Genomic DNA, 14775 nt, shown 5'->3' with positions numbered 1-14775 from the left:
TAAATATATATATATACATGGGGGTTATGCTAATGAATTTATTTTGGTTTTAAATATTGATATAATTGTTTCTCTAACTTTATTATTGGATTAGAAGATAGTTTTACGCCGACAGTAATCCAAACGCTATAGGATCCCATTAGATTGGCCATCATGATGTCAGTGAACAATCTGTCACCAACAATAGCAATTTCTTCGGGACTTTGGATTAAATTTTTACTTTTGAAATGGTTTAATATTTCCTCTTGACAGCCAGGTTTCTTTGTTGAATGTCTTAATACAGAAACACCAGTTGATTCTTCTAAAAGCAATGCTTCTTTATAACCAACGTCATCGCTGGAACCAGCAGAGTTGCTGACAATGAGTAATGCCTCTGGTGGGTAGTGTTTTTTAAATTGTTCCCATTTGTCACTATACTCATTCCAAACTTTATTCTCATGAGGGTATGCAAAACAATTGTCTTTATCAAATACAATTGCCTTGATTGAAGGATCAAGTGGAACAGGAATCTGATTGAACGTGGGTACAGCTAACTGAGGTACACATAGTTTAGGATTATAAAGCAATCTAAATATATTTAAAGTAGCACTAATATTCATGACGAATTAATACTAAACTATCCAAGCAATAGTTCTAGGTCCTTTTGGTCTGGCAATTTATTCCTTTTTTTATGTTATCTTGATGAAAGTACGGTTGCAAGCAATTGAACGCTCTTAAAACCCAAATTAAAGTTCAGAATTATACTTCTGGGTATTGTTAGAGACTATTCCGATGATCTTGGCGCTTGCTAACTGGCCCTTTCAAAGCAAATATCCAATATTTAACAGATCTAGTTACTCTTAAATTCGATCTTTTACAGAGCTTCTGTTTTGTTTTCAATATTTTTCCTTTTCCGAACGGTTTAATAGAATATATAATTACCCGGATAACTCCGCCTCATATATTATACAAGTATTATACCAATCGCTCAGTAATACCCTCTAAATCAAGCAAATATTATAACAAACCCATACCATAATCCACCTCGAACTTCATCCAACTTGAATGGGTTAAATACATGGAATTCACGTATGTATCTTCAACAAATTGTCGATTTTTAATGGTTCATTTCGACATTGTCTTAAAGCCTTCGAAATCAAAATATCGAAATCGAAATGAAAAAAAAAATAACAATCATCGAGAAGAAAGTTGATCTTGAAGAAGTTTTAAAGATTGGCTGGTTAAAGGAGGTTTAATCGAAGTTCTGAAGGTTTGAGACGTTGCTGTTCAGTTATAAAGAGGTCATTAGTCTTTTACAGTTAGATAGTTCTTCAAGTTCTCGAAATTTTGTGGTTTTATAATTGACCTAGACTTTTGAATCTTAACGATTAACAATAATCCTCGTTGATCTTAGATCTTACACTATCGCTAAGGGAGGGAAAAGGAATAGATATTGTTATATCTAATATATTTTTCTGTTGTTTAAAGGTTCCTCTTAGGGTGAGTTTTACCGGCAGGATTTGGGCTAACTAATAGTCATTTGTTTTGCTTGAATTTATTTTTTACATTCGTTTGATTGTGTTTAACTGAGCACTGTAATTTTAGTTTGTGTTATTTTAGTTCAATTTCATTTTGTTTTATTAATTTGAATACTCGTGGGATACGTTCATTATCTCTCTGGTAATTGTGTAGTTTTCGTTTTAGTTCTCCTTTTCATTTCGTTATTAATTTTTTTTTTGCCCAACTGTTCTATTAGTTTGGACATTTTCAATTCCAGGGGAAATAATTAGATTTGGGTATCAATTATGACTGCTAGTGTAAAAGAAGGAGCCCATTCAGAGGTCCTTGATAAGAGACGTGTGAATACTAAATTGGGTCAAAAAATAACTGCAAATAGCTTATCCTCGGATGCTAATTCAAGTATGAATAGTAAAAGATTAGGTTTGGGTATTGCAAGAAGACCGGGTGATAATCTTCTGGCATCTATATCGGACAATTATGGAGGAAAGTATGAGGTAAGTGGTGAAAATATGACTGAATTACCACAACCAAGAGGTCTTTTCATACATAGGAACGATCGCCCAATTTCTGATGATTCCATAGTTACAAAAAATTCAGAACTTTTCTCTTCAGGTTTTTCAGATGATAACAATTCGGGTGCATCATCTGTAGAGACTGATGAATTATCTTCAGAAGGTGGGATCAATCTAGGTCTGAATAACTTAACTGTTGGACCTATAGCATCCGATGAACATAATATGGACGGTTCATTTATCTCCGATAACTTTGAAGAATCATTCATCTCTACCGATAGTGTTTCGACGTTACACATCCCAAATGAAAATAGAAATCATGACAAATCATTCTCTTATGAAAATGGTCCACAGAGTAGAGCACATAAAATGATTTCTACTAATACAACTTCAAGTACAATAAATGCGAATAATATGAAAAGTACGGGTACTCTTCCGCCATTTAGGCCAAGATCTAATTCTTATTCTTCAAAACATCTAGGCACCTCTACATTATATGATCATTCTAACAGTACCTCGGCCATATTACCGAATAAGCAACATTATTTGACGCCCTCTCAGAGATACCGTATGCGTAAGGAGAGAAATGATACTTCATTAAGAAATTCAATCAGGAAAAAAGAAAGATTTTATGATGAACAAGAACCAAATATGGAATTACAGGAAGGTGATATAGATGATTCATTAATTTGGAATATACCGATGGCTTCTTTCTCTACTAATTCATTTTTGATGTCTTCGGGGGATCCAAAGCATGTCAGATCGCATCAATCTAAACCTCAACCAAGATTTCCTCAAAGACATAATTTTGGATCAGTACCTCATTTTCAACCTCCATTGATGTCATCTGCACTTGATTTCAAGGCTATGCCAACTTCTCCTGTTCCTGGGATAGATTCTACTTCCGATCTACAATTCATAAGGGAAACTACTGAAAATTTATCATCAGTTTATTTACAATCCTCTAATCGTCTGTCCAGGTCTAAACTACTCGAACGTACAGACTCTGCGGAAGTGTTACCTATTGAATTCAAAGAAGCGAGTGAAAAAGGTATGGAGGATCTAATACTTGTGTCTGAAGATAAGCTTGATGTTGTCAGTCATTCAAGACCAAGTTGGTTACCTCCAAAGGATCCCGAAGAAAAGAAATTGCATGAAAATCAAATATCTAAAAGTATGAGCATTGCATCTTTTGAACAACTGGATAGGAATAAAGAATCTGAAGAACGACATATTCAAGATGAAACTAACAGACAAAAATATGTTCTGTTATTAGATAGAGGTGTAACACGGAACTCCTCTATTCAAAGTTTAAAGAAAATGATATGGGAGACACCATTAACTGTTGATACAAGATGGTCGATATATGATCAACTACTACAAAGTGATGTTAGATTAATATCAGAACAATACATCGAATCATTTGAACAAATCATGCAAGTGCTGAATAAAATGGAATTCCCAAGAAACAAAGAAACTGAAATAGAGAAATTAATTGATAATAGCATAAAAAACAAAATAAGTGGTAAACAGAATATATCAAATGATTTACTATTAATGCTTCAATTGAAATCTATCTCTCATCAAGGTTTGATTCCTGGTGATGAACTATTATTCCATCATTTTCTAACTGATCCTTCTACGAATCAATCGCTTCAGCACGTTTGGGAATTAGTAAACTTGATTCAATTGACATGTTTTAATGATTTCACTAAGGAAAAGTATGATATTAAGATAGTTGAACCACGAGGTGTAGTCTCAAAATATCTATCTCAAGATGATAGTTTTAAAAGTGAATTTAATACATCATGCTTAAATTCTACTACATGGTGGAATATATTAGAACGTGTTGATCATAATCTATTCATGTGGATAATGGATATAATTGTAGTTGCTAACAGTCAATGTTTTAAAAATTATCCAATTAATAGAGAAAAGTTCAAAAATAAATCATGGGAGTATTACAAATCAAAAAAAGTTATTGTTGAATACAAAGTTTTAGCTTCATTTGCACTTAATGTTCTTTTAAATTATCATTTCGGTTTCAATGATTTGATTTCAATAACGACATTAGAAGATAAATCATTCTGCATTCCTATGCCATTAGATAATCTATTCGACGAAGGATATATCAACAATGTATTCATAAGGAAATGGTTGCATTATTACAAGAAATTTTAAAGCTTATTCAATTAATGTAAATATAAATTGGATATCTTATCTTACCTGGTTTTCCATTTCAGAAAGTTTTCCAAAATCATACTTCGATAGTATTTTTATTAAGAGACTTCCTCCATATGATAAGAACCAGTTCGAAATTTTAAAAGGGTTAAAAAAAAAAGAGTTATTGTTAATGTTAATGTTAGTCATGGATATATAGTTATTTTACTTCGTTCATAGTTTTTATAGATTGTTTTAATGGAAATTACAATTACATCATCATCTATATCTTGACTCCTTATGTCATATACTTTACGTATTTTGATCTTTTCTACGTCATTTCTTAATGACATCGTATCATTTCTTGCTATTAAAACTAAAGAGGTTGCTAGTTATGACTTTTAAATGCACTTCAAATTAGTTTAATAATTCGAAGCATATAGATTGTACTTGATCAAAAAAAGGTATATAAGTTATATTGTAGTCTCTGAGCAACATTTGAAGGTATACTATTGCCCAGGTTCTTATTATTTCTGAACTTTTTGTATTGAACCATATAAATTTGTTGGTTAGGTTTTAAAAAGATAACGAAGCAGATAGATAAACTTCGAAATTTATTGATCGTTTTAATAACAAGATATGTCCTGTAAGGAAACTTTATGGCCTGAAATATCAGAGCTCACTGGGACAGTATCCTTCCTAGCGTCTTTTGTTTCTTTGATGCCTCAAATTATTGAAACATATAGAGATAAAACAGTGGAAGGTCTATCGCCATATTTTTTATTAGCATGGTTATTAGGTGATATAACATCGATAATTGGAGCTACATTGACTAATCAATTAACGTTTCAGATTCTTTTGGCAATCTATTTCTTAGCTAATGATCTAGTGGTGTGTTTACAGTACTATTACTATGGTGTGCTTCATGAAAATAAGTTGGCTACAGTTAGTCATGAATCTAAACCTATATTAGCTTCATCAGATATATTGCAAGATGGAGATTCTGAAAATATTGATACTGACAGCCTTTTTCAGAGAATAAGAACAAATGGCAGTGAGAGATCTAGAATAATGGCAGCTAGTGCGTTATTACTTTCAACACAAGTCAGTGCAGCTGAAGCATTCCCATTCTTTAGTCAAGATTCAAATACTAGCATTGCACCAATCCCAATACCTGGTAAAGGTCCACATGATCATGAAATTGGTGTTTTGATGTCATGGTTGGGTGCCTTTTTTTACGTTGGTGCAAGATTGCCACAGTTGATTAAAAATTATAGAAGAAAATCTACAGATGGTATTTCACCAACTTTATTTGCCATGACACTACTGAGTAATATAACATACAATATAAGCATCTTCACGAGTTGTAATTTTTTTGATTCAGACGATAAACATGAATTCATCATGAATGCAATGCCATTCATATTCGGTAGTGCAGGTACAGTTGCATTTGATATGATTTATTTCTATCAGCATTATGTTTTATACTCAAGTGATATGAAACTAAGAGAGCTTGAACGAGAATTGTTCAATGAAGATTTAATTCAAGGGGAATCAGAAACAAGCCCATTGTTACAACAAGATCAACAGCAATAATAGCAAGTGGGTTTTTTCATGCATTTACCTCTACCGGTATCCAACACCAAGTCGTGTTATTAATTTAATAATAGAAATCAATCATTGTAAACCTAATTAATCAGGGAAAATAAATATCTATGCATTTAATTCAATAGATTTACTAGGTTTCTCTCATTCATTTTACTGTCCTATCAACCAATATACTATTAAAAAATTACTTCAAGTTTTGATAAGTCTATTTTATAATTCGAATTAAACCAATAGTTGAAATTGAATCACATCATCAGACATCTATATAATGTTCATTGAATATGATACATAGGTATATAAGTATATTAATCAATTCAGACTGAGAGTTTAACTCATTACCTAAATAAACTGCTTCTTGAAGTGTGGGCCATTAACGAAGGCGTGAAACGTTTTAGCCTATAGGATAATTAAGGTAAGAAGAAATAGATGTTGCTAAAGCCAAACATGGCCAACTAAATGATCTTTAAATGCTTGTAAATGGATGGGCATTGGCGATTGAACATTAGTCTCCTTTGATTTGTACTGTTTATAATTCACTACTAAACGGCGAGGTTAGTCTAATCTCTTAGCTATAGTTGTATATCAATATAAGTTAATATAATATAGCATTTTAAATAGATAGCAGAGCATACAGTTGATAAGATTAGCTGCTCCACAAGGCAAGAAAGCAAGGTAAAAGTAATGAGTACAAGGAAATTAAATATGTTGACACCTGAACCAATTCATTTATTAGAGGAAGGTGGTGATAATTCAGAAGAATTTGTTGTTGATGAGGGATGCCAAGTGCAGCGAATATATGTAGGGGATGGTAGTATAACTACCTCTGATGAAGCAAAGTTCACGATTTGGAAGGTTACTACAGAGTTGATAGTTCACAAGGTTGAACCTGTTCGTGTTAGTATCCCTCTTGAGATTGTTTCTTATAGAAGGTATAGTGAATTTGATCAACTAAGGGCAGAGATCATTTCGAAAATAGGAAAGAATGTACAAGTGCCTGAGCTACCACCAAAGGTATATTGGTATGACTACTGGAGATTCAGTAAGATCAATTTAAATAGACATTGGTTGAATAAAAGGAGACAAGGTTTGGACAATTTCATTAATAAGATAATCAAGAACAAGGATATAATGGAATCTTGTGCTAAAGAGGTCAATGAATTCCTTGGGGTTTCAAGCGATGTATCCACAAGAACCAATTCAGAATGAATACTAGTTTCTCATAATATTTATGGTTCTAAAGTGTAAATGAGTTTGATCTTTTTAGAAAGGTCAATTGAAAATCCTAATAACAAATTAGGTAGAATTGCTATATCGAATGTTAAAATTGGGAATTTCTTATTAAATGAGAAAATAGAAAGTATTACAATCTAAGAGCCCAGGAACTCATGTAACCGGAATTAGGCAGGTCCTCTTTTCCTCAATTGAAAGAGAACTATTTCTTAAGTGGGAATGGTTCCATTCTGGTTCAAAACGGTGGATTACCAATTCCATATGGAACTTCAACGGTATCACCAATTAATAAACAGATCTACATTCATGATCAACGATTTATATCAAACGCAACAGGTGTGTGTATGTATGTGTATGTGTATGTGTATGTGTATGTGTGTCTTTATTATTATTATTATTATTATTATCCTCATCATCAATAGCATCTACTCCCAGTGACCTTAAAAGAAACATGACACGTGACCTACCTGCTTGAGTATCCACCAAAAAAGAGGTTAACTATTGTATAAGAGAAGTAGACCTAACTTAAGATTGATAATCTCCGTTGATACAAACGTTTACTTACATGCATGCATGCATGGTATATCTATCCCACTCTAAATTGGACAAACCCTTCACAGAAAACAACCAAGAAAAAATATTTACACAAGCCTTCTGTCGACAAATCGATTCTTATTCCTCCATCCTGTGAAAAGAAATAACAGCATTACGCCCTCTCTGTCTCTGTCCCTGTACAAAGAAGAAACCTTCATTCGAACTAAACTGTTATCATAATTCTTTACAGGACTGGACAGCAAAGGCTCAGGTCTACAATCAATTTCATCACAAAAATATACTAGAAACAAGAACAAAAAACAAAAAAGCAAAAAAAGAACCTAGACTAAACTAATTAATAAGATTTCAATCACATCTCACTGCTCTTCACTCTCTTATCCTACACTTCAGCTACCAATGACAAAAAAAACCTCTAATGCATCGAACTATGTTTCCATAATAAAAGCATCTAAAATATTCGAATATTGGTTCTTATAGGCAGCCAGCCCGGATGTTGTACGAAACGGAAACTCTATTAATAATACAGTGAAGAGAAGAGGAAGAGGAAGAGGTTAAGTCCAGAACTGGTAATAAGTTTTGTAATTTGGAAACTTTAACTTTGACAATTTCCCATCAATATTTGGTGAGAAAGTGGTGCAATTAGTAAACCTTGTGATGGATTCTATATGGCTAGAATTCGTATCTGGTACTCGATTGGATCAAGAAAAGTATATATAAGGAAAGAAGCTTATTTGAAGTTGGTGATAATAATTTTTTTTTAATGAATTTCGAGATGGGTTAAGGTTTCTTTTTATTTCGTACTATTAAATATTTTTGTTGTATAAATTTTCACTAGAAGTGGAAGATATTATAGTATAGAAGAATAACTGTCATCCTCTAAAGGTTAAAAGTTTTTTGATTTTATAGTTTTAAAGTTCTACAACAAATTTATATAGATTGTACCCATCATTTCACGGTTTAATCTAATTCAAACGTCGTCATTGCATATATTTAAAAGAATGGTTCACAACAAGGTTACTATCATTGGTTCTGGTCCAGCTGCTCATACTGCTGCCATTTACTTGGCTAGAGCTGAACTTCCACCAACTTTATATGAAGGTATGTTTGCCAACGGTATTGCAGCTGGTGGCCAATTGACTACCACTACTGAAATCGAAAACTTCCCAGGTTTCCCAGATGCTTTGACCGGTAGTGAATTGGTTGAAAGAATGAAGGAACAATCCGTTAAGTTCGGTACTAAAGTTATTACCGAAACCATCTCTAAAGTTGATTTATCTTCAAGACCATTCAAGCTATGGACTGAATTCAACGAAGACGCTGAACCAGTTACTACTGATGCTTTAATTATTGCCACTGGTGCTTCTGCTAAGAGAATGCATATCCCAGGTGAAGACAGTTACTGGCAAAAGGGTATCTCAGCTTGTGCTGTTTGTGATGGTGCCGTCCCAATCTTTAGAGAAAAACCATTAGCTGTTATTGGTGGTGGTGACTCCGCTTGTGAAGAAGCTGAGTTCTTAACTAAATACGGTTCTAAAGTCTTTATGTTGGTTAGAAAGGATCATTTGAGAGCTTCTACCATCATGCAAAGACGTGTTGAAAGAAACGAAAAAATTGAAATTTTATACAATACCGTTGCTTTAGAAGCTCAAGGTGATGGTAAATTACTACAATCCTTAAAGATTAAAAATGTCAATACCAATGAAGAATCAGAATTGCCAGTCAACGGTTTGTTCTACGCTATTGGTCACACTCCAGCTACTTCAATTGTTAAAGGTCAAGTTGATCAAGATGACGTTGGTTACATTAAGACTGTCCCAGGTACTTCATTGACTTCAGTTCCAGGCTTTTTTGCTGCCGGTGATGTTCAAGATTCCAGATACAGACAAGCTATTACTTCAGCCGGTTCTGGTTGTATGGCTGCTTTGGATGCTGAAAAATATTTGGCTGAATTGGAATAAATTAATTAAATAATAAAAACTACATGTATAAAGTGAACTAATTAGCTTTCAGATTTTGTAATGATAAAACTCATATCTCATTAATATTAATAATATAAAATTGATATTTTAAATTAACTATCTTATTATTCCTATATAGTAGTATAACCATAATCTAACTAGTACAACACAATTTGAGTTTTTTTCCTTCAACGAAAAAATCAAAATTGGTGACATTTATCACTACAAAAATTTAAAATATATATTCAAAGATATATTTCGATAATAAAAGATAATATTAATTGAATCAGCTCAACCTTTATCTCATGAATTTAACGCTTTTTTAATTGCAAATTTTTAACTTGTTCCTCTAATTTTTTGACCTTTGATTGTATGTCCTCTAAATCATTATTTAATCTAACTCTTTCATTAACAATATTTTGTTCCCATTGTCTAAATCTTTGTTCTTCTGCCTTGACTTGTTCTGTGAAGTATTTCTTTAATGCATTTTCTTCTTCCTTAAAGTGTGGATTACTGGATAATAATTTTCTTGCTGGGGTATTTATTGGAATAGAGGAATCTTTGTTCTCTTCATTACTGTTCCCTAATCTTAAAGCTCTGTATGCTTCGTAATGGACCTCTTCTGTCGATAAAATCAAATCCAACAGATTAGTTCTTAATAATAAACTTCTTAATTTACGGAAATCACAGTGTGAATCGTTTTCGATTTCAACCAAACCCCAAGGGTATTTTCTGGCAATTACTTGGACACCTTTATCATTGGTGAATCTTTCCTCTGAACCAACAATAGCAAATGGCATTGATTCGATTAATTGACGGGCATGTTCGATGGCAGCGCTGTTATCTTCAGTAGCACTACCATTAGATAAGATACTTTCGTCAATTGGAGGTGTGAAAATACGAATTTCTTGAGTTTCAATAACTTGTCTAATTCTCAATTTAAAAGTGGATAATTCCTGTTGTGTTAAAGTATCGGTCTTGGCAATTACAGGAATTAAGTTTGCACGAGTTGAGATTTTCTTCATAGTTTCAATATCCAAAGGTTTTAAACCATGACCAGTTGGTTTTATGAAATATAGTACGGCATGGACTCTTAAATCGAACTTAATTTTACGGAATGGTTGTTGTTCTTGACGCATGTAAGAATCGTGTTGATCGTCGATGAAATCGATGATTCTTTGCCATGATTTATTGTTGTTTACATTATCACCAAAACCTGGTGTATCGATGACATTGACTCTTAATTTAAAGTTTTTTTCTTCTAGAACAGCACGAGTAATATCAATATCAATAGTCTTCTTAATTGGACCATTATTACGACGAGGCTCTTGGTGTTTTAAAGTAGTTTGAAATAAAGTATTGATGAAAGTGGTTTTACCTAAACCACTTTCACCACAAACCATGATAGTGAAATGGTCACCTTTTTCATTGACAATTTTATAACGTTGGTTTGGTAAGTTTGAAATACCAACGCTATTAGTTGGAACAGCAACTGCAGCAGTACTCATTGTAATACGGAGAATGTTTGGATACTGTTATTAACTAAGTGAAATATTATTCTTCCTTGTCACCCAGAAAGTTAAAAATCGATTGTTGGATAAGGAATAGTGAATATAAATAACAATTATAATATGATGCTTTCACAATACGTTTGTTAAATGCACGTAAAAAAAACAATCTTTAAGTTTATTAAAGTTACACGTTAAAAGGCTTAATTTAAGAAATTCGAAAAAAACAAAAACAAAAACAAAAACCCACACAGCTAATAAACCAAAAGATAACTATACTTCAGTAATGGTATATATAACAAATCAATCCTTTCCAATGATTCAAAAAATTGTATTGATTAATTGATATGATGTATTGTTGTCTCAACTTATCTCTCACCAAATCAAACTTTGAGATAAAAGCTAATTTTTGTTGACAGTTCGAAATCAAAGATGTATCTAAATTGTATCAATTTTCTCGATAAAATGAATGGATGAATATATCTGAACCTGATCCAGAACAACCAAACAGAGAGTCTTTTCAGGCTAGATTTCGCTAATAAGAATAGGAACAAAAAGAAAAAATCTGAAAAATAATGTGATAATTCGACCCAATGATCACAGTTAATCACTTGTAGCACAATAGGGAAACTACCGTGAAACTTTTCCAATTGAAAAACTGAAAAACTGAAAAAAAATTCGAAAGTAATAATGATACCAAATCTTAAGCTCTCTCCTACTCGTACTCTTACTCTTTGCCTTATTTAAACTAAAACTTTCGAGAACGAATCTGCTACCTTTGTTTCCTGATCCAGTAAAAAAACTATAAACAAACAAAAATAATAAAAAGTAGTGGTCACGTGATGGGATATGTTGTGCGGGTAAATAAATGTATCGTTTTCAACGCCTATGTTACCCTGATCAGATTTCAAAACAGAATGGAAACCTCCAATTAGCCGCTGAGGATATACTAGTGGGTATAATTAGATATATTTGGCTTTTGTTTTTTTAATGTGGAAGCAATAACAGCTATGTCCTTGTTGCTTCTTTCAACTTTAATATATCAATCGGTCTAGTCTCTTGAGAGAATCCTGGGTTGAGGACCAAAATAATGAGAGCACAGTCTTTTAACCTCAAACTACAAAACAATCCTTGGTTACCTAAAAATCTTGATCAATAAACAATCAAACACACACACACATATATATATATATATGTATGAAACTTGAAAAGAAAATATTATCAAAACCACCAAGTACTCAGTCCAACTAATTTAACAAAGGTAAACATAAATAAACATATTGTCAGTACCTGTTGCCTTTATTATCTTTATTCCCATCGATTTTGTAACAAGAGAAAGTTACCATTTCAATTTCCGGAGTGTTTTTTGAATTTAAGGTCCCTTTTATATATAAAACTTCTTGATGGTGAATCTTTAATTTTAAGGAAGACGAGTCCCGTTTTAAGTTTGGTCAAAGAGCAGATGGAACTAGGTTTGGGCTGGTATTCTAAATGATGTCCTTTTTGTTGATATTATATATGTTCTAATCTTTCTTTGCTGATAATGGCAAGAAAAAAGAAAATAGTATGGGGGTCAGAACTATTGAGAGTTTAACTATATGATGGGGACAGCAAAGCAAGAAGATTTTACTGACAGTTTGGTTCAGATAGACTCTGCTACTGAATTGGTATTTATTGTTGAGCTTATTTTGACCACTAGAGCAGGATATCCCACCACATTCAAAAATACTTAGTGGTTATCCAGTTGGGTATAGTCATTATGATTAGGTTGGTCACGTGATGATTTCGATTTTTCTCTGACTCTTTTACGCTATAGCATTGGGTAAATCGAGATTAAAAACTAAAACTGTATCTGACATTGATTAAAGAGAAAATTGTTACAGGAGATTCGTTTGCAGTATCACAATTGGAATAGCATTCATTACATAAACAAGGCCAGATTGGAGTTTATCGGTGGTTCCATTGTTTCTTCTCTCCTCCCCCACAACTATACATAGCTCTTTTATCTTCTAAATTATGGCGGATGTTCTAGAATGGTTTAGGGATAATACAGACGTCAGTGTTCATGACGGTGTGTCAGTGGAACATTCAGACCCTAATGATGAAGTTAAGGGATTCGGTTTGTTTTTAGACAAGAATTCCATATCTCTAAATGAAGATCTAATAGAATTATTGAGAATTCCAAAAAAACATACTTATAATATAGATACGATTTTGGAACTAATAAACGATGAAACCAATTACTCTTCGAATGAACAATATGAGATCACCACAAGTGCAATTAAAGAATATTTCTCAAATTTTACAGTTTATTTGGAAAATGCAAATGTTCTCATGTATATTTTAAATGAAAATAATATATTGGCATTTTATTTTATTCTATTTGAATTACTGATTGAAAATGGTTATGAATTACCAAAAGTAATTACTTTTTATTTACAAAATGTACTGATGACTACTTCTGTTTTCCATAAAGATATAGTGGAATCAAATTTGATGTTAGAATATTTTGGGCATTATGGTACTCCAATTATTTTGAATGATGTTATCGGTTATTTCAATTATTATTTTGACAATATAGAAAATATTAAGAAAATTACAAAAGATACTATCAAACAATTATATTTTGCAATCTTATCCCGATGTTTGGAGATTCCAGAAGAAATTAGATCAAGTCCAACCTCAGTTTCAGCTAACAAGAGTAGTGATGATGGTGGCGACGACAATGACGATGACGATGATGATGATGATGATGACCTTGATGAGGAAGGAAATGGAGATGATTTTGTGGTCAATTCTACTCTAGTGCCACTCCTTGATTTTTGTAATCATTCGAATGATCTTCAAAATGCACACTTTGATGTGGATAGATTCACTGGAGATGTATTATTAATGATAGATTTGAAGAAATATAAAAATTTACACGCTAAAAAGATCCATAAAGATACGAAGTTCGAAATTTACATCAGTTATTCTCCAAAAGAAGAAATATTTACATTCTTAAATTCTTATGGTTTTATTCCTGATTCGAAAGTGCATGGCTGTCAATATTATAACTTATCCCTGGATAGAAACTTTCTGAAAACGTTCAAGCTATCTAATGGTTTACAGTTAGGTTTGTTTTACAAATGGTTTTCAATAAAACCAATTATCCAGCTTGTAAAGGAGGAAGATCAATGGAATATATATGATGGGGTACCATGGGAACGAAATCCTCAATTTCTAGAAACTATTTTGCCATTCGTTTCAATTAATGCAAATAAAAATCAAGTAGTGTGGAGTTATAATGAAAAAAGTTCGAAGTCATTTGCATATATGCACCAAATAATAAATGATGGTTCTAAGGATGATCTCGGCGATCTTGTTTCTGCATACAGGGACTTTATATTTTTGAAAGAAAATGATTTATATGTAGATAGAATAGGTTTGCCTCAGTTAGCATGGACATTGGAGACTACAATTCAACCAGCAGATGAAATAGTTTCGGAAATTTTGGCTACAAAAATCAAGTCAAGACCATCCTTAAGAGAATCCATGGATCAAATTTTGATAGATGGTATAGTTAACGTCGATACGCGGTTCTCTTTCTTATCATTTTTAAACGATTATGCTAAATGGAGAATTCAAAAATTGCAAGATTGTAAAATAAAGATTTCACCTAGTAGTAATCCAATATTACAATATATTAATTTTGAATCATCAGTTTTAAAACAATTACAAAAAAATATTCAAATGAATTATACA

The 14775-nt window shown here is 32.4% G+C and overlaps 7 protein-coding genes across 7 annotated transcripts; 5 read left to right on the top strand and 2 right to left on the bottom strand.

The window, feature by feature from the left end:
* Positions 1-38: 38 nt before the first annotated feature.
* GEP4 (phosphatidylglycerophosphatase) lies at positions 39-599 on the bottom strand (the record flags this gene model as incomplete). The annotated part of the gene is made up of 1 exon (XM_001644846.1): positions 39-599. One exon carries the CDS (start codon positions 597-599, stop codon positions 39-41), a length of 561 nt encoding a protein of 186 aa, XP_001644896.1.
* A 1185-nt stretch (positions 600-1784) lies between these two features.
* Positions 1785-4193, top strand: Kpol_530p6 (uncharacterized protein; the record flags this gene model as incomplete). Its single annotated transcript, XM_001644845.1, has 1 exon — positions 1785-4193. The coding sequence occupies one exon, from the start codon at positions 1785-1787 to the stop codon at positions 4191-4193; it is 2409 nt and encodes an 802-aa protein (XP_001644895.1).
* Positions 4194-4811: 618 nt separating this feature from the next.
* On the top strand, positions 4812-5768 carry Kpol_530p5 (PQ-loop repeat-containing protein; the record flags this gene model as incomplete). The annotated part of the gene is made up of 1 exon (XM_001644844.1): positions 4812-5768. One exon carries the CDS (start codon positions 4812-4814, stop codon positions 5766-5768), a length of 957 nt encoding a protein of 318 aa, XP_001644894.1.
* A 693-nt stretch (positions 5769-6461) lies between these two features.
* On the top strand, positions 6462-6986 carry YPT35 (Ypt35p; the record flags this gene model as incomplete). Its single annotated transcript, XM_001644843.1, has 1 exon — positions 6462-6986. One exon carries the CDS (start codon positions 6462-6464, stop codon positions 6984-6986), a length of 525 nt encoding a protein of 174 aa, XP_001644893.1.
* Positions 6987-8563: 1577 nt separating this feature from the next.
* Kpol_530p3 (thioredoxin-disulfide reductase) lies at positions 8564-9523 on the top strand (the record flags this gene model as incomplete). The annotated part of the gene is made up of 1 exon (XM_001644842.1): positions 8564-9523. The coding sequence occupies one exon, from the start codon at positions 8564-8566 to the stop codon at positions 9521-9523; it is 960 nt and encodes a 319-aa protein (XP_001644892.1).
* A 311-nt stretch (positions 9524-9834) lies between these two features.
* Positions 9835-11031, bottom strand: CDC12 (septin CDC12; the record flags this gene model as incomplete). Its single annotated transcript, XM_001644841.1, has 1 exon — positions 9835-11031. One exon carries the CDS (start codon positions 11029-11031, stop codon positions 9835-9837), a length of 1197 nt encoding a protein of 398 aa, XP_001644891.1.
* Positions 11032-13047: 2016 nt separating this feature from the next.
* On the top strand, positions 13048-14775 carry CTM1 (cytochrome c lysine N-methyltransferase; the record flags this gene model as incomplete). The annotated part of the gene is made up of 1 exon (XM_001644840.1): positions 13048-14775. A coding segment is annotated over one exon (1728 nt), but the record flags the coding sequence as incomplete, so codon positions are not given.

The sequence above is a fragment of the Vanderwaltozyma polyspora genome, genomic scaffold (assembly GCF_000150035.1).
Source record: "Vanderwaltozyma polyspora DSM 70294 KpolScaffold530 genomic scaffold, whole genome shotgun sequence".
Lineage (NCBI taxonomy): Eukaryota > Fungi > Ascomycota > Saccharomycetes > Saccharomycetales > Saccharomycetaceae > Vanderwaltozyma > Vanderwaltozyma polyspora.
This window is presented reverse-complemented; position numbering and strand designations above follow the sequence as displayed.